Source organism: Mobula hypostoma, chromosome 8, assembly GCF_963921235.1.
Source record: "Mobula hypostoma chromosome 8, sMobHyp1.1, whole genome shotgun sequence".
NCBI lineage: Eukaryota > Metazoa > Chordata > Chondrichthyes > Myliobatiformes > Myliobatidae > Mobula > Mobula hypostoma.
In genome coordinates this window covers 102561088-102581181 of record NC_086104.1, presented here as the reverse complement: position 1 = coordinate 102581181, position 20094 = coordinate 102561088, and the positions used below count along the sequence as shown (strand labels likewise).

The 20094-nt window shown below is 41.7% G+C and overlaps 1 protein-coding gene across 3 annotated transcripts in view; it reads left to right on the top strand.

The window, feature by feature from the left end:
- Positions 1 to 20094, top strand: part of wdr27 (WD repeat domain 27) — a 575337-nt gene that overhangs the window by 22339 nt on the left and 532904 nt on the right. For all 3 annotated transcript variants that reach the window (XM_063056491.1, XM_063056490.1, XM_063056492.1), the window contains exons 8-9: positions 802 to 955; positions 18489 to 18657. In XM_063056491.1, coding sequence (XP_062912561.1) covers positions 802 to 955; positions 18489 to 18657 — 323 coding nt within the window. The remainder of the gene's footprint in view (positions 1 to 801; positions 956 to 18488; positions 18658 to 20094) is intronic.

The window sequence follows — 20094 nt, the reverse complement described above, 5'->3', positions numbered from 1 at the left end:
GAAGAACTTTTCAAAATTTTTGGAACATAGAACATAGCCTACAGCACAATACAGGCCCTTCGGCCCTCGAAGCTGTGTCGAACATGTCTTTACCGTAGAACTACCTAGGCTTAACCATAGCCCTCTATTTTTCTAAGCTCCATGTACCTATCCAGGAGTCTCTTAGAAGACCCTATCATATCCACCTCCACCACCGCTGCTGGCAGCCCATTTCACACACTTGTTTGATAGAATATTGCAAATTAATGTAATTATGCTTCTCTCTATACTTGCTATAATACATACCAAATGTATTAAACTTGTTTTCTGTAGAAGCATATGAAATAGTAATAGGATATTTGGATTTATGAGCATTCTCTGCCATTCAGTAAGATCATTGCTGATCATTCACATTCGTTGCCATTTCTTGCTTTATCACTCTACCTGATCTCTTAATCAATAAAATCTATATCATAGTGTTTAGTTTCAATTACAGTTTTAGCACTGTTCCATTTATAAATTATTTATAAATTACACATTCCAGGCAGTATGCCCTAAAAGGAAAGTTGACGGTAACCCAAACACTGCAGCAAAATACAAGGAAAGCAAAATTTCCATTGAGCCTGTTCTTGAAACACTTACTATACTGAGGAGTATCTAACTCAAAAGGCCATCTTCAACATTATAAATTCATTAGTGTATAACATGAATTTTTATTTAACTTAACAGATATTTAATATTTTAGATATTTTGAAATGTATCCATCACTGTTTTTATTGACTCAACTGCTTTTATTCACAACTTGTTTGCCAATTTTGCTAGTATGGAAATAATACAAGGGGCTTCTTGCAGCTCAACATTTTCACATCACTGATTGGGCAGCAGTGCCACCGTGTGCTGCATATCGACCTACAGAAAGAACAGCAAAAATACAACTCCAAGATCTTGGAAAAAATCAGGTTGTCAGAGAATTCAGGTACTGAGCTTTAACATTTACTAAATTTGATAAGGATAAAGATAAGGGTTAGGTTTATTTATCACCTGTATATGGGAAAATGTATGGAAGTCAGAGAGTAAAATGCATTGTTTGCACCAATGAGCAATGTAGTCTAAGGATGTGCTGGGGGCAGCCCGCAAATTTTGCCATTCTTCTGGAGCTACCACAGCATACTACGATTTACAAATCCTAATCCATATGTCTTTAGAATGTGAGAGGAAACTGTGATGACAGTGTTATTATTGAACACAGGCAGTATACAGAGTAAGGTAGGTGATCTTGTAGCACAGTTAGAAGTTGGTAGGTACAAATTTGTGGGCATCACTGAGTAGTGGCTGAAAGAAGACCATAGTTGGGAACTTAACATCCAAGGATACACATTATATTGAAAGAACAGGCAAGTAGGCAGAAAACAAAGTTACCAGGGAGACACTGAAGCTAGTGAATATAAACAAGTTTATTGAACGAAACAAGTACCAGGCATCATAATTCAAGACATTCTTGAAAGAAGAGGCCTGCTCGACCCAATATTACATGACATTTTATGAGCTAAAGATCAAAGGTAACTGCAGGACAATTCTATCGTTACAATTATATCTACAGTACTTACTTTGAATTACATATAGTTTTCAAACACCTCCATCTTCATGTCCACACTCCAGACACCCAAAAATGAATGTTAATTAGCATTGTCTAGTTTGCAATCAACTCCAGTCTGCAGCTCCAGCAATGCTATTGTTCAGAGCTGCATTTTAAATTTAATCTACAATCCACATTCAGGTCTGAAGAATGGCTGCTGTTAAAATTAGTATTTGCTGTATACCATAACTCCAGAACACGCCCTAACAGCATGCCACAATTTACCTACCCTAATCCATGTGCCTTTAGAACATGGCAGGAAACTGTGATGATTGTGTTATATTTGAATGCATGCAGTACACAGAATAAGGAAGATGATGTAGTAGCACAGTTAGAAATTGGCAGGTACGATGCTGTGGGCATCGCTGAGTCATAGCTGAATGAAGATCATAGTTGGGAGGTTAACATCCAAGGATACACAATCTATCGAAAGAACAGGTGGGTAGGCAGAGGGTGTGGGGAGGATCTGTTGGTAGAAGAAAAATGAAATCAAATTCTTAGAAAGAGGTGACATAGGATTAGAAAATGTAGAATGCTTTGGGTAGACTTAATAAACTGCAAGGGTAAAAACACCCTAATGGGAGTTACAGTGGTGCTAGAGAGTTTGTGAACCCAGCAGATTTTTCTCTATTTCTGCATAAATGTGACATATATTACAAATAAGAAGACATTTTCAAAGGGAAGAAGGACACTACTGTGGCTGACAAGTGAAGTTAGAGCCAAAGTAAAAGTAAAAGCAAAAGAGAGGGCATACAAGGAAGCCAGAGCTAGTGGGAAGATGGAGGATTGGGGAGCTTTTAAAAACTTGCAGAAGGAAACTAAGAAGGTCATTCGGAAGGAAAAGATGAATTATGAGAGAAAGCTGGCGACTAATCAAAGAAGATACTAAAAGCTTTTTTAAGAGAGTCGAGGGTAGATATAGGACCAATACAAAATGATGCTGGAGATATTGTAATGAGAGATGCAGAGATGGCAGAGGAACTGAATGCGTATCTTACATCAGTCTTCACAGTGGAAGACGTCTGCAGTATACCAGACATTCAATAGTATCAGGGAAGTGAAGTTTGTGGAGTGAAAATTACGACTGAGCAGACGCTCAGGAAGCTTAATGGTCTGAGGGTGGATAAATCTCTTGGACCTGATGGAATGCACCCTCGGGTTCTGAAGGAAGTAGCTGGAGAGATTGCGGAGGCATTAACAATGATCTTTTAAGAATCGATAGATTGTGGCATTGTACCAGATGACTGGAAAATTGCAAATGTTATTCCGCTATTTAAGAAGGGTGGGAGGCAGCAGAAAGGAAACTATAGACCTGTTAGCCTGACATCAGTGGTTGGAAAGTTGTTGGAATTGATTGTTAAGGATGAGATTATGGAGTACCTGGAGGCACATGAGAAGATAGGCCAAAGCCTGCATGGTTTCCTGAAAGGAAAATCCTGCCTGACAAACTTACTGCAATTGTTTGAGGAAATTACAAGCAGGGTAGACAAAGGAGATGCAGTAGTCTTGGTGTACTTGGATTTTCAAAAGGCCTTTGACAAGGTGCCGCACATGAGGCGGCTTAGCAAGATAAGAGTCTATTGAATTACAGAAAAGTTACTAGAATGAGTGGAGCCTTGGCTGGTCAGCAGAAAACAGAGTGGGAATAAAGGGATGCATACAAAATGCTGGTGAACGCAGCGGGCCGGGCAGCATCTATAGGAAGAAGTACAGTCGATGTTTCGGGTTGAGACCCTTCATCAGGACTAATGGAAAAAAGAGATAGTAAGAGATTTGAAAGTGGGAGGGGAAGGGAGAGACCCAAAATGATAGGAAAAGACCGGAGGGGGAGGGATGAAGCCAAGAGCTGGGAAGTTGATTGGCAAAAGGGCTACAAGGCTGGAGAAGGGGGAGTATCATGGGACAGAAGGCCTTGGAAGAAAAAAGGAGGGAGGGGAGCACCAGAGGAAGATGGAGAACAGGCAAGGAATTATAGTGAGAGGGAAAGAGAGAGGGAGAGAAGAAAAAAAATAAATTAGGGTAAGAAGGGGAGGAGGGGCATTAATGGAAGTTAGAGAATTCAATGTTCATGCCATCAGGTTGGAGGCTACCCAGACAGAATATAAGGTGTTGTTCCTCCAACGTGAGTGTGCCTTCATTTCAACAGCAGAGGAGGCCATGGATTGACATATCGGAATGGGAATGGGATGTGGAATTAAAATATGTGGCCACTGGGAGATCCTGCTTCCTCTGGCGGACAGAGCATGGGTGTTCAGCGGAGCGGTCTCCCAATCTGTATCGGGTAGGTGTTCAACGAAGTGGTCTCCCAATCTGTCCGCTTGAACAGTGGCCAAAATGTGGGCTACAAATTACAACTGGTGATGGAAAAGGTGTGTAAAAATGGTAAAAGGGCAATTTTACGATAGTCATGGGGGATTTCAATATTTAGGTAGATTGAGAAAATCAGGTTGGTGATGGATCTTGAGACAGAGAATTCGTAGAATGCCTACAAGGTGTCTTTCTAGAGCAGCTTGTAGTTGAGCCTACTAGAGGAAAGGTAATTCTGGATTGGGTGTTGTGTAATGAACCAGATTTGATTAGGGAGCTCAAGGTAAAGGAACCCATAAGAGTCAGTGATCATAATGTGATAGAATTCACCCTGCAATTTGAGAGGGAGAAGATAGTCAGATGTATCAGTAGTTCAGTGGAGTAAAGGGAATTACAGAAGCATGAAAGAGGAGCTGGCCAAAGTTGATTAGAAGGGACAGTAGCAAAACAGCAATAGCTTGAGTTTCTGGGAGTAATTTGGAAGATGCAGGATAGATACGTCCCAAAGATGAAGTATCCTGAAGGGAGAATGAGGCAACTGTGGCAACAAGTGATCAAAGACAGCGTAAATAGAAAAGACAGGGCATATAATATAGCAACAATTAGAGGATTCAGAAGCTTTTAAAAGCCAAAAGAAGACTGCTAAAAAGCCACAAGGAGCAAAAAGATGAAATATGAAAATAAGCTAACCAATAATATAGAAGAGAATACAAAACTTTTATTTTCAGATCTATTAAGAGCAAGAGAGAGGCAAGAGTGAATATTGGACTGCTGGGAAATGATGCTGGAGGTAGTAATGGGGGGACAGTGGGTTGGTATAGGAGGGAGGGCATCAGATTTTTGGATCATGGGGCTCTCTTCCAGGCGAAGGTGTGACCTGTGCAGAGAGATGGTTTGCACCTGAACTGGAGGGAGAGTAATATTTTAGTAGAAAGATTTTTTAGTGCTTTATGGAGGGGTTAAACTAGAGTTGCAGGGAGATGGGAGCTAGAGTGCCAGAACAGATAGTGGAGAGGTTGTAGAGAGAGATGTTGTTCAGACCTCAGACAAAGTCAGAAATCAAAAGGTTGAGCATGATGTGATTAATATTCTGAGCTGCATATATTTCAGTGCAAGAAGTATTGCAGGAAAAGCAGATGAGCTCAAAGCATTAATCAACACATTGAATTATGATATTGTAGCCGTTAGTGAGACTTGGTTGCAGGAGAGGCAGGACTGGCAGCTCAATCTTCCGGTATTCAACAGAGTGAGAGGGATTAAAGAGGGAGGGGTGGTGTTACCAGTCAGGGAAAAAGTCACAGCAGTGCTCAGTCAGGACAGAATGGAGAGCTCATCTAGTGAGGCTTTATGGGTGGGCTATATTACAGACCACCCAACAGTCCACGAGATTTAAAGGGACAGATCTGTAGAGAGATCACAGACTGTTCTAAGAAACATAAGGTTGTTATAGTAGGTAATTATAATTTTTGGCATATTGACTGGGACTTTCATACTGTAAAAAGACTAGATGGGATAGAGTTTGTCAAATGTGTTCAGGGAAGTTTCCTTCATCAGTATGGATAAGTCTCAATGAGAGTGTGTGTGAACCTTGATCTGCTATTAGGGAATGAGACAGGGCAGGTGACAGAAGTTTTTGTAGGGGAATACTTTGCATCTAGAGATCATAATCCCATTAGTTTCAAAACAAATATGGAAAAAAGATAGATCTGGTCTGCAGGTTGAGATTCTAAACTGGAGAAAGGCTAATTTTGATGGTATCAGAATGGATCTAGCAAATGTGGTTTGGGACAGGCTGTTTTCTGGCAAAGGTATACTTTGTAAGTGGGAGGCCTTTAAAAATGAAATTCTGAGAGTACAAAGATTGTATGTACCTGTCAGAATAAAAGGTAAAGATAGCAAGTTTAGGGATCTTTAGTTTTCAAGAGATATTGAGGCCCTGGTTTAGAAAAAAAATAAGAGGTGTATAGTAGATAGGAACAAATTGAGGTACTTATGGAATACAGTATATGAAATGCAAAAGGACACAAGAGTGAAGTAAGGATGGTTGAAAGAAGGCACGAGGTTGCCCCAGTGGACATGGCGAAGGAGAATTTAAGGGATGTTGAAAGCAAAAGAATTGCAAGGGACAAAATCAGAAGATCAGAATGGTAAATCTATGCATGGAGCCAAAAGAGATGGGAGTGATAGCAGCAGTGAGGTCATAGATGCTCTACAGAGTACAGAGGAGGAGGTTTTTGCTGTATTGAGGCAAATTAGGGAGAAAAAGATCTCCATGGTCTGACGAGATGTTCCTTTGGACCCTGTGGGAGACAAGTGCTGAAACTGCAGGGACCTTAGCAGAGATATTTAAATCATCTTTCACGATAGGTGAGCTACCGAAGGACTGGAGAGTAGCAAATATTGTTCCACTGTTTAAAAAAGGTTCTGAAAGTAAATAAGAAATTATAGGCCAGTGAGTCTGACATCAGTCATGGGAAGGTTATTGGAATGTATTAAAAAGGACTGGATATATGAATATTTGGATAGACAGGGCTGGTTAAGGATAGTCAGCATGGCTTCATGCGTATCTAACCAATTTTATAACGTTTTTCAAGGATGTTACCAGGAACATTGATAAAGGCAAGGCAGTGAATTTTGTTTACATGGACTTGAGCAAGGCATTTGATAAGATCTCACATGTGAGATTGGTCAAGAAGGTTTCTTCACTTGGCATTCAAGATGAAGTAATAAATTGGATCAGACATTGGCTTTGTGGGAGAAGCCAGAGAGTGGTGGTAGATGGTTGCCTCTTTGACTGGAGACCTGTGACTAGTGGAGTGCCGCAGGGATCAGTGCTGGATCCGTTGTTTGTTATCTATATCAGTGATCTGGGTGATAATGTGGCTAACTGGATCAGCAAATTTACAAATGACACCAAGATTGGGGGCATAGCGGACAATGAGGAAGACTGTCAGAGCTTGCAGTGGGATCTGGACCAGCTGAAAAAATAGCAGCTGGAATTTAATGCATACAAGTGTGAGATGTTGCATTTCGGTACGACCAACCAGGGTAGGTCTTGCACAGCAAACTGTAGGGCACTGAGGAGTGTGGTAAATACAGGTCCATATTTCATTGAAAGAGGTGGCACAGATAGATAGGGTCATAAAGAAAGCTTTTGACACATAGGCCTACATAAATTGAAGTGCTGAGTACAAGAGATGGGATGTTATTTTGAATAGGATGTTGGTAAGCCTAATTTGAAGTATTGTATGCAGCTTTGTTCACCTACCTACAGGAAAGATGTAAATAAGGTTGGAAGAGTACAGAGAAAATTTATAAGGCTGTTCCCGGGACTGTACAGCTTGAGTTACAGGGAAATATTGAATAAATTAGGACTTTATTCCTTAGAATGTAGAAGACCAAGGGGAGTTTTGATGAGAGGTACACAAAATTGCAGGGTATAAATAGGATAAATGCAAAGCAGGTTGGGTGGGGCTTATTAACTGGAGGTTGTGGGTTAAGGGTGAAAGGTGAAATGTTTAAAGGGAACATGAGGGGATAGTTCACTTAGAGAATCGTGAAAGTGTGCAGCAGGCTGCTGACGCAAGTGGTGTATGTGAGGTCGATTTCAACGATTAACGGAAGTTTGGATAGATACATGGATGGCAGTGGTATGGAGAGCTATGGTCTGGGTGCAGGTAGCTGGGACGAGAGTTTAAATAGTTTGGCATGGACTAGATGTGCAGAAGGGCCTGTTTCTTTGCTGTACTTTTCTATGACTATGTCAAAGAAATGGCAGACAAACTTTAAGTACTTTGTTTTAGTCTTCACTGTGGAGGACACTAGCTGTATGCAGAAATTCGAGTGTCAGGGGGCAGAAATGAGTATAAACACAAAATAATCTGCAGATGCTGTGATCAAAGCAACACTTTCAGTACGCTGGATGAACTCAGCAGGTCGGGCAGCATCAGTTAGAAACGATGAGTCGACGTTTCGGGCCAGAACCCTTCGTCAGGACTGAAGAATGAAAGATGGGGAGGATTTGAAGAATGCTTGTAGCTTCAGTTGAAAGACCAGTAATTTGAAAGACAAAGGAGTGGGGGAGGGGAAGCATTGACGTCATAGCGCTGAAAACAATGGGTAGTAGAAGAGGGAGGCGGAACCATGAGGGAGCTTGGGGAGAGGGTAGAGTGAAATAGGGATAGAGGAAGGGAGGGGGAGGGAATTACCAGAAGTTGGAGAATTCTATGTTCATACCAAGGGGCTGGAGACTACCTAGACGGTATATGAGGTGTTGCTCCTCCAACCTGAGTTTAGCCTCATCATGGCAGTAGAGGAGGCCATGTATGGACATATCTGAATGGGAATGGGAAGCAGAGTTGAAGTGGGTGGCTACCGGGAGATCCTGTCTGTTGTGGCGGACGGAGTGGAGGTGCTTGACGAAGCGGTCCCCCAATCTGCGTCGGGTTTCTTCGATGTAGAGGAGGTCGCACCCGGAGCACCGGATGCAATAGATGACCCCAACAGACTCACAAGTGAAGTGTTGTTTGGGGCCCTGAATGGTGGCAAGAGATGAGGTGTAGGGACAGGTGTAGCACTTACGCTTACAGGGATAAGTGCCGGGTGAGAGATCAGTGGGGATGGACGTGCGGATAAGGGAGTCGCGGAGGGACCGATCCCTGCGGAAAGTGGAGAGGGAAAGATGTGCTTAGTGGTGGGTCCTTCTTCTACTACCCATTGTTTCCAGCGCTATGACGTCAATGCTTCCCCTCCCCCACCCCTTTGTCTTTCAAATTACTGGTCTTTCAACTGAAGCTACAAGCATTCTTAAAATCCTTCCCCATCTTTCATTCTTCAGTCCTGACGAAGGGTTCCGGCCCGAAACGTCGACTCATCGTTTCTAACTGATGTTGCCTGACCTGCTGAGTTCATCCAGCGTACTGAAAGAAATAAGTATCATTGTTATTACTAAGGAGAAGGTGCTTGGGAAGCTAAAAGGTCTGAAGGTAGATAGGTCACCTGGAGCAGATAGACTATACCACAGGTTTCTGAAAGAGGTAGCTGAAGAGATTGTAGAGGCATTTGTGATGATCACTAGATTCTGGAATGGTTCAGGAAAACTGAATAATTGCAAAAATCTCTCAAAGTTCAAAGTTAAAACTAAATTTATCATCAAAGTACAGAAATGTCACCATATACAACCCTGTGGTTTGTTTTTTTTGTGGGTATACAGTAAATCCAAGAAACACAATACAATCAATTAAAGACTGCACCCAACAAGGATGGACAAACAGGCAATGTACAAAAGACAACAAACTGTACAAATACAAAGGAAAAAAAAACGAGCAACAAGTATAAAGAACATGAGATGAAGAGTACTGGAAAGTGAGTCCATTTCAGTCGGAACAGTTCAGTGATGGGGTGAGTGAAGTTATCCCCTCGAGTTCGAAAACCTAATGGTTGAGGGGAAATATCTCTTCCTCAGCCTGGTGGTGTGCGTCCTGAAGCTCCTGTACTTTTTCCCTTATGGCAGCAACAAGAAGAAAGCATGGTCTGCATGGTGGTTTACTTAACGATGGATGCTGCTTTCCTGCACCTGTGCTCCATGTACATGTGCTGATTGTTGAGGAGGGGTCTTTACCCATCATGAACTGGTCCATATCCACTACTTTATGTCAGGCTTTCCAATATTGGACATTGGAGTTTTTGTAGCAGCCTGTGATGCACCCAATTAATATACTCTCCACCGCACATCTATGGAAGTTTGTCACAAATGAGAAAATTTGCAGATGCTGGAAATCCAAGCAAAACATGCAAAATCCTGGAGGGTTGGAGGTTCCTGCCGAGGGGTCTTGGCCTGAAATGTCGCCTGTACTTTTTTCCATAGATGGCCTGGCCTGCTGAGATCCTCCAGCATTTTACTTGTGTTGCTGTAGAAGTTCGTCAAAGTTTTAGATGTCATGCTGAATCTTCACAAACTCCTTAGGAAGCAGAGGAGATGCTGTGCTTTCTTCATAAATGCTCTTGCATGTTGAGCCCAGGACAGATCCAACACCGAGGAATTTGAAGTGGCTGACCCTCTCCACCTCTGAACCCCTGATGAGGACTGGCTCATAGACCTCCAGTTTGCTTCTCCTGAAGTCAAAAATCAATTCCTTGGTCTTGCTGACATTGAGTGAGAGGTTGTGTGACAACTCAGCCATATTATCAATCTTCCTCCTTTATGCAGATTTGTCACCACCTTTGAATTGGCCTATGATGATGGTGGTATCAGCAAACTGTAATATGGCATTGGAGCTGTGCTTAGCCTCACAGTCTTAATTATGTGAGTAGAGCAGGGGCTTAGCACACTGCCTTGCCGTACACCTGTATTGATGGAGGTTGTTGCCAATCTGATTTGACTGGGGTCTGCAAGTGAGGAAGTTAAGGATCCAGTTGCACAAGGAGGTATTTGAGGACATGAATGCCCCTGATCTAGCCCTCAGCAAACTGTGGGTCTCTTGGTTCATCAGGATTTCTGGTTGGGGAATACACTGTATGATTTGTGGAGGCACAATCGTCTGCGACTGTTTTTGATACAGTCCGTGACAACTGTGTTTTTCAATCAGATCCACCGAGTCCTTGAACATGGCCCAGTCCACTGACTTGAAGCAATCCTGTAGCTGCCCCTCTGCCTCCCGTGACCTTCTATTTGTTGTTCTTAACTCTAGAGCGTTGGTCTTTAGCTTCTGCCTGTATGCAGGTACAGTAGGAGGACAACCAAGTGATCGGACTTACTGAAATGCGGTCTGGACGTGGAACGGTTAGGTATTCCTTATCTTAGTATAGCATGCTTTGGTGTGTTGGGACCCTTGGTGCTGCAGGTTATATGCTGATGGTAATTGGGCAGAGATTTCTTCAGACAAGCCTGATTGAAGTTCCCGACTATGATTTGAAATGTGTCGGGCTGGGCTTTTTCTCGGTGATGGCAGTGTTTAAAATCTCAAGTGCCTGATTAACATCAGATTTTGGTGGTATGTAAACTGTGTCAGGATCACGAAGAACTCTCTTGGTAAGTAGAATGGTCGGCACTTGATTGTTGAATGTTCCAGGTCAGGGGAACAAGAGAATGACAAAACCTCCACGTCCAAGCACCAATAAGAGTTTATCATGAAGCACAAACTTTTGTCTTCTCTGACTTAGAAGTTCAGTCCATCCTGTGTATCGAGAGGCTTTCGGGTCTTTCCGATGTGTCCAGAGTGAGCTATGTCTTTGTGAAACATAGAATGCAGAAATTCCTCATTTCCCTCTGATCCAGGAATCTTTAATTTCAGTCCTCAGTCGTGTTCTCCAGCGACTGTACATCTGCTAACACGATGCAGAGTAGAGGGAGTTTAATTCTTCTGCATCTCAGCCTGGCTTGGAGTCCTCCCCGCCTTCCTCTTTTCCAGCCATGGCAATGTACCTTTGTCCACTTAAAGATGCCATACCTACATGCTTGAGAGTTAAGCCTGTCAAATCCTTCAGAAAATTGTGGAATTGCTAGTTCATTAAGACGGTTGAAAAGTATGTTGCTTGCAGGGCAATTACAAACTGTAGATTGCAATGAGAGTAATTCACAAGAGGTATTTAGAAGTTTTGTAAGCAGCCCGCAGTACGCTGGCGTGGTTCATCGTGTACCTTTCAAATTATTCTTTACTCTTTAAGAATGGAGGGTGGCAGAAGAAAGAAAATTATAGGTCAGTTAACCTGACTTGAATGCTTGGAAAGATAGGAAGTCCTTTGTTAATGATAAGGTTTTGGGTTACTTGGAGGCCCAGGTTAAAATAGGCCAAAGTCAGCATGGTTTTGTTAAGAGGAAATCTTGCCAGACAAATCGGTTGGGATTCCTTGATGAAATAACTGGTAGAACAGACAAAGGAGAGTCATTGGGTGTTGTTCACTTGGATCTTTGGAAGGCCTTTGACAAGGTGCTGCATATGAGACTGCTTAACAAGATAAGAGTCGATATCGGTATGGTAGAAGATTGGCTGACTGGCAGGACGCAAAGAGTGGGGATAAAGGGGGCCATTTTTGGTGCCTGCCGGTGACTTCTGGTGTTTTGCAGGTTGGGACTGCTTTTCATGATTTGGATGACAAAATTAATGGCTTTGTGACCAAGTTTATAGATGATACAAAGGTAGGTGGAGGTGCAGGTAGTGTTGAGGAAGCAGGGAGTCTGCAGAAGACTTGGATTAGGAGAATGGGCAAAGTAGTGATAGATGCAAAATGGTGTCTGGAAGTGTATGGTCATACACTTTCGTAGAAGAAATGAAAGGATGGACTATTTTCTAAATGGGGAGAAAATTTTAAAAAATTAGAGTTGCAAAGTGATTTGGAAGTCCTTATGCAGGATTCCTGAAGGTTAATTTGCAGGTTGAGTCAGTGGTAAGAAAGGCAAATGTATTGACTTTGAGAGGACTATAATATACTGTAAGAGAAAGGATATCATGCTGAAGCTTTATAAGGCATCAGTCAGACTGCACGTGGAGTATTGTGAGCAGTTTTGAGCCCTTTCTCTAAGAAAAGATGTACTGGCATTGAAGAGGGTCCAGGGGAGGTTCATGAGATTGATTCCAGGAATGAAGGGGTTACCATTTGAGGAGCAAATTATAGCTCTATAGGCCCATACTTGATGGAATTTTGAAGAATGAGAGGGAACTAATTGAAACCAATTGAAAATTGAAAGGCCTAGGTAAAGTGGATATAGAGAGGATGCTTCAAATAGTTGGTGAATCTAGGACCAGAGTGCACAGCCTCAGAGTAGAGGGGCATTTATTTAGAACAGAGTTAAGGAGGAATTTCTTTAGCTAAGGGGTAGTAAATTTATGAAATTCATTGCCACAGACAGCTGTGCATGCCAAGTTGTTGAATATGTTAATCAGGAGATTGATAGGTTCCTGGTTAGTCAAAGTGTCAAAGGTTATGGGGAGAAGGCAGGAGGATGGGATTGAGAAGGATAATAAGTCAGCCATGATGGAATGGCAGACTCATTGGGCCTAATGGTCTAATTCTGCTCCTATTTCTTATGGTCTTACATAGAACCAGGAGGAAACCCAAGTTGTCATAGGGAGGCATACAAGTTGCTTGCAGATAGCAGCAGAATTGTACGTGTCATATGTACACTGGCTAACTTTCACTTTGATGGGTTCCACACTTGAACAGCACAGGCTACAAGAGGAAGTGAGTATTAGATGGGAGTTGGCAGACTGGTAGTATGTTAAATTCACTGTGGAGAAAGCCGTTTGACAATGTGACAAAGTAAATGTGAGGATAGTGTTATGTAAATAGATAGCTTCACAGATGTGTACAGAAAGTGAAATCTGATGCTTTTTAATGAACTTCCATGCTATTGAATAAGCTGAGGTGAGGGCTTCTGTCGGTCAGAGTTGACCATGGATATTGCGTCCTAGCTAGCTAGATACACAAACCTGTTAGTATAATATAGAGAGCAAGCTGTTGCCTGTGTAGCAAGATCTCCCCCTCCACGGATCTGATGAACCCAAAGGAAAGGCAGAGACTGATACAGTTTGCAGCAGTGTCATAAGAGTTGCCAGTCAGCATTGATCTCAATGTACGACTGCCTTAGGGACCCCATCTCCGGATTTTTCCCTCAGGGTTTACTCCCGAAGCCTTCCACATGAGTGGGTATAGCTGCAAGGCAGCGGATGTTTGTGATCAGTTTTCCTTCTCTGAGATGAGCTGCCAACCGTGGCTGATGAGCCCCATCTACCATTGAATAAAACCAAGTCACATTAGTGAACCATTATGAAGTTTGCTGATGATTCCAAAGTAGGCTGTGTGTTTGATAATTTGATAATTAAGGCAGAGAGAAGACCTCAGTGGGCTGGTGAACTGGGCATATTAGGACCAAAGCAAATTCAGTCAGGAGAAGAGTGAATAGATTTGGGAAGGATATGCAAAGCAAGGGATCACACCATAATTGTTAGGTCACTACTGGCAGCAACATCATCACCACAGTCTCCTTCAGCACAGGTGTACCACAAGACTGTGTGTGCTTAGCCCCCTGCAATACTCAATTTATACTTATGACTGTGAGGTTAAGCACAGCTCCAATGCCATATTTAAGTTTGTCAATAACACCACTGTTGTGGGCCAAATCAAAGGTGGTGATGAAACAACATATTGGAGGGATATTAAAACTCTGGCTGAGATGGTTATTGACTTCAGAAGGAGGGAACCAGAGGTCCATGAACCGTCCTCATTGGAGGATCACAGGTGGAGAGGGTCAACAACTTTAAATTCCTTGGTTTTATCATTTCAAAGGATCTGTCCTGGGTCCAGCACATAAGTGCCATTGCAAAGAAAGCACAGCAGTGTCTCTACCTAGAAATTTGCGAATATTCTAAAACTTTGACAAATTTCTATAGTTGTGTGGTGGAGAGCGTACTGTCTATATGGAGCGCTGCTTCAGAAAGCAGCATCAATCATCAAGGACACAAAATCCATGCCATGCTCTCTTCTTGCTGTTGCCAACAGCAAGAGGGTACAGGAACTCAGAGCCCACACCACCAGGTTCACCCTTCAACCATCAGGCTCTTGAACCAGAAGGGTAACTTTACTTGCACCATCACTAAACTGTTACGACTGAATTGTCTTCACTTTCAAGGACTCTTCATTGTATGTTCTTGATATTTATTGCTTGTTTATTATTATTTCTTTTTATTTGCGTAGTTTGTTATTTCTTTTTGCACTTTGGTTGTTGTCCACTCCGTTGGGTGTGTTCTCTGATTGATTTTATTGTGTTTCTTGTATTTACTGTAAATGCCCAGAAGAAAAAGAACCTCCAGGTTGTATATGGTGATATATACAAACCCCATTTCCAGAAAAGTTGGGATATTTTCCAAAATGCAATAAAAACAAAAATCTGTGATATGTTAATTCATGTGAACCTTTATTTAACTGACAAAAGTACAAAGAAAAGATTTTCAATAGTTTTACTGACCAACTTAATTGTATTTTGGAAACATACACAAATTTAGAATGTGATGGCTGCAACACACTCAACAAAAGTTGGGACAGAGGCATATTTACCATTGTGTTACATCACCTTTCCTTTTAATAACACTTTTTAATCGTTTTGCAACTGAGGATACTAATTGTAGTAGATTTGCAATTGGAAATATTGTCAATTCTTGCTTGATATAAGACTTCAGCTGCTCAACAGTTCGTTGTCTCTGTTGTCTGATTCTCCTCTTCATGATGCGCCATACATTTTCAATAGGAGATAGATCTGAACTGGCAGCAGGCCAGTCAAGCACACGCACTCTGTGTCTACAAGGCCACGCTGTTGTAGCCCATGCAGAATGTGGTCTGGCACTGTCCTGCTGAAATAAGCATGGACGTCTTGGGAAGAGATGTCGCCTTGATGGCAACATATGTCTCTCTAAAATCCTAATATACGCCTCAGAGTTAATGGTACCTTCACATACATGCAACTCACCCATGCTGTGGGCACTGATGCACCCCCATACCATCACAGATGCTGGCTTTTGCACCTTTCGCTGATAACAATCTGGATGGTTGTTTTTATCTTTGGCACGGAGAACTTGACGCCCGTTTTTTCCAAAAACTAGCTGAACTGTGGACTCATCTGACCACAGCACACGGTTCCACAGTCTTTCGGTCCATCTGAGATGAGCTTGGGCCCAGAGAACTCGCTGGCGTTTCTGCATAGAGTTGATGTATGGCTTCCTCCTTGCGTGATACAGTTTCAAGTTGCATTTCTGGATGCAGCGACAGACTGTGTTGAGTGAGAATGGTTTTCCGAAGCACTCCCGAGCCCAGGTGGCTATAATTGTCACAGTAGCATGACGGTTTCTTAGGCAGTGCCGCCTGAGGGCTCGAAGATCACGCGCATTCAACAGTGGTTTCTGACCTTGCCCTTTACGCACTGAGATGTCTCTGAATTCTCTGAATCTTTTCACAATATTATGTACTACAGATGTTGAAAGACCTAAATTCTCTGCAATCTTGCGTTGAGAAATGTTCCTTTTGAACTGACTAACAATTCTCTCACGAATTTTAGCACAAAGGGGTGAGCCACGACCCATCCTTGCTTGCAAAGACTAAGCCTTTGATGGATGCTACTTTTATACTCAGTCATGATACCTCACCTGCTACCAATTAGCCTGCTTAATGTGGAGTCTTCCAAACTGGTGTTACTTGAATATTCTGTGCACTTTTCAATCTTATTTTAACTCTGTCCCAACTTTTGTTGAGTGTGTTGCAGCCATCACATTCTAAATTTGTGTATATTTACAAAATACAATTAAGTTGGTCAGTAAAACTATTGAAAATCTTTTCTTTGTACTTTTGTCAGTTAAATAAAGGGTCACGTGAATTAACATATCTCAGATTTTTGTTTTTATTGCATTTTGGAAAATATCCCAACTTTACTGGAAATGGGGTTTGTATTTACTGTGCTAATAGATTTACCTTAAACTTTAAAACAGCAGATCTACTTGTTGTGAGTCACTCCTCTTTTTTTTGACTTGGTAGCTGCCTGGTCCCTATGAGGCATATACACTTAGTGGCCATAGGAGTGGATCCTGATGTGGTGTACTACTGATCTTCAAGGTTGGACATGTTGTGCATTCAGAGATGCTCTTCTTCATGCCCTGTTGTAATGTGTGGTCATTTGAGTTTCTGACACCTTTCTGTTGGCTTGAACCAGTTTGGCCATTGTCATCTGACCTCTCTGATTAAGAAGGTATTTTTTACCACCAGAACAGCTACTCACTGGATGTTTTTTTTTTGTTTTTTGCACCATTCTTTATAGACAGTAGAACATCCAAGATCAGCTGTTTCTGAGATACTCAAACCACCCTGTCTGGCCCCAACAATCATTCCACAGTCAATACCACATAGATCACATTCTTCCCGATACTGAACAACAACAGAACCTATTGACCATGTCTGCATGCTTTTCTGCACTGAGTTGCTGCCACGTGATGGGCTGATTAGATACTTTCATTAACTTATTGTACCTAATAAAGTGTCCGCTGAGTGTACATAAATTGCTACTGATGATCCCAAGCATGAATGTTGTCTGCTGCACTCTTTGTATTAGCATCTGTAGAGCTGTGATTGTAATTGAGCATTGTGAAATCAATGGTGAATATCCAACATCTAAACTAAGGAGAGATGTAAGATTTGCTTTATTTGTCACATATATATTGAAACAAAAAGTACTGTTTTGCATTACATCAAATTAGTGAGGATTGTTTTGTAAATTGCCTCCAAGTGTCTCCACATTTCTGGTGCCAACATAGCATACCCACAACTCACTAACACATAAGTCTTTGGAATTTGGGAGGTAGCCAGAGCACCTGGTGATAGCCCACGTGTTCATGGGGATTGCAAACTCTTTTTCAGACAGTGGTGAGAATTGAACTCTTATCTTACATCTAGTGCTGTAAAGCTTTGAGCTAAATGCTCAGAGTTGGCAATTGTCCATAATAGTTACTGCAGTAATATCACATAGTAGTTGTGCGACTTCAACCAATGGTGAGATTTTCCTTGGATTCCCATTGATTTCAGTTTTACCTAGACTCCTTAATGCTTGACTCTGTTCAATGCTGATGTCAAAGTTCAAAGTACATACATGTCCTCATATGCTCCCCTGAGATTCATTGTCTTGCAGGCATTCACACTAGATACAATGAAATATAATGAAAAACTACAAAGACTGACAAAAAACTAATGTGCAAAAGAAGACAAATTGTGCAAATGCAAAATATAAATAATAATAAATATGTAAATAAATAATACTTGCAGCATGATTTATAGAATCCTTGAGGGTGAGTCCATTGATTGTGGAATCAGATCAGTGTTGCAGTAAGTGATGTTATCATTGAAGTGAATATGAGGTGATTTCTGAAATCTAGCACTTTGGTCTGTGTTTGGATCAAGTCTGTGGTGAGGTCTGGAGCCAATTATTTCTGGCAAAGCTCAAATAATCAGTGAGCAGGTTATTGGCATAAGTGTGGCTTGAAAGCTCTGTTGAAAATAGCTTTGCTGAGAAATGTCACGAGTCGTGGGGGCAGAAATCTAACCTGATCAGATTAGATTTTTTTTGTTTGTTGTAAACAGGCCTTCAAGGTGCAATTTCTCATTGTGCTGGCGAGACGCGAATTTTGTCACTATTGTGAAACAGCTTGGAGCCATGGTCTGTTCTGAAGTACAAGTTGTGTCTTGTGTTGAGATCTGTCAACTCCCACATTCTTTGAAGAATCCAGTGCATCTAGTCTTTTCTTGATGGAGTGCAGAATGAATTGAATTTACTGAAGAGTGCTTTCTTTCATGAACCTGAGAAGAATGCCAGTATGGTCATTTATCCAATATGCTCTTTCATAATAAAATTCAGATTCATTGTATGTGTGCAACTGAAGATGAACTGGGAAGTGCATTGCAGTCTAATTTCAAAGAGAAACAGGTTTTGTTTATGACACCATTGTTGTAATACCACCATTTTAACATTATTGTTTTGTTTTCTATAACTTAATTTTTAGTCGCTCCTGATGCAGTTATTTTTTTTTATTTACAGATGTTGAGTGTATAAACAGTTTGAGTAATTGTGGGGCTCTGCATTACTCTTCTGCCAGTATCAACGACAATGATTTGGAAAGTGGATCGTGTGCATGTATGGAATTTCCAGTTCTCAGAATGATTCATTGTGAATATTTATTAAGTAGCTTGTTGAAAAAGGATTCAAGGTATGCATTTATAGAACGTAGAACAGTATATCTCAATACAGCCCCTTTGTCTCACAATATTGTGCCGACTCTAAGATCAATCTAACCCTTCTCTCCCTCATTAGCTTCAATTTTTCTTTCATCCCTGTGCCTATCTAAGTGTTTCCTAAATGATCCTAATGTATCTGCAACATTTACATAGAGTGGTAGGTGTGTGAAATGCCTAGCAGCACATTTCACGCACCTACTACTCTGTTTTAAAAAAATCTACCTCTAACATTCTCTCCCCCACCCCCCCATACTTTCCTCCGATCACCTCTGGGAAAATGTCTCTGGCTATCCACTCGATCTGCGCCTCTTATCATCTTGTACACCTCTATTAAGTCACCCCTCATCCTCCTCCAGCCCTACCTTGCTCAATCTATCCTTATAAGATAACCTCTCTAATTCAGTCCACATCCTGGTAAATCTCCTCTGCACCCTCTCGAAAGCTTCCACATCCTTCCTATAGTGGTAATCAGACTCAACAGAATACTCTACTGTTGTCTATCCAAGGTTTTATAGAATTGCGAAATTACTTCGTGGGTCTTGAACTCACTACCTTACTAAGTCATTGTAATTCGTATCGAGAATTATATGAGTTATATCAGCGGTCCCCAACCACCGGGCCGCAAACCATGTGCTACCGGGCTGCGAGGAAACGATGTGAGTCAGCTGCACTTTTTCTCATTCCCTGTCACGCACTGTTGAACTTGAACATAGTGTTGCCAACTGTCCTGTATTTGCCGGGACATCCTGTATATGAGCTAAATTGGTTTGTCCCATATGGGACTGCCCTTGTCCCGTATTTCCCCCGCTAAGGTAGAGCATTTCTGTGAAACCTTTCGTGCCGAGATGGTGTGAAGCGAAGAAGCAATTATCATTAATTTATATGGGAAAAATTAGTTTCACTGAACAGAATCGCTGAAACTGATTTGTAGAAAAAAATTGGCACGTACACGGATGCGTACACAGGTGCCTGCACAAGGCTTCGTGGTCATGGTAGTCTTTCTCGGGGTAAACACAAGTGTCCCGTATTTGACTGCTACTTTTGTCCCTTATTTGGGAGTGAGAAAGTTGGCAACCCTAACTGTAAAAGACATGTTGAAGTGAGTTTAACCCTACTTGAACACCCCCCCACCCCCCGGTCAGCTGTATATTGTCAATATTAAACCGGTTGGCGGTGCAAAAAAGGTTGGGGACCCCTAAGTTATATAATAATTATAACTCATTTTAATATACAAACTGAATGTTGATTTGAGTGAGAAAGTTGCCTTGGTGAGCCATCCATATTGCTATTGACATACCAAGAGGAATTGCACAGGAGTGCAAACAGTCTTGGTAGAGGCCTTGGATACACTGGCAAGGGAGAAGGTGAGATGGTGTATCATGTGCCAGACATGTGCGTAGAAATGTGTC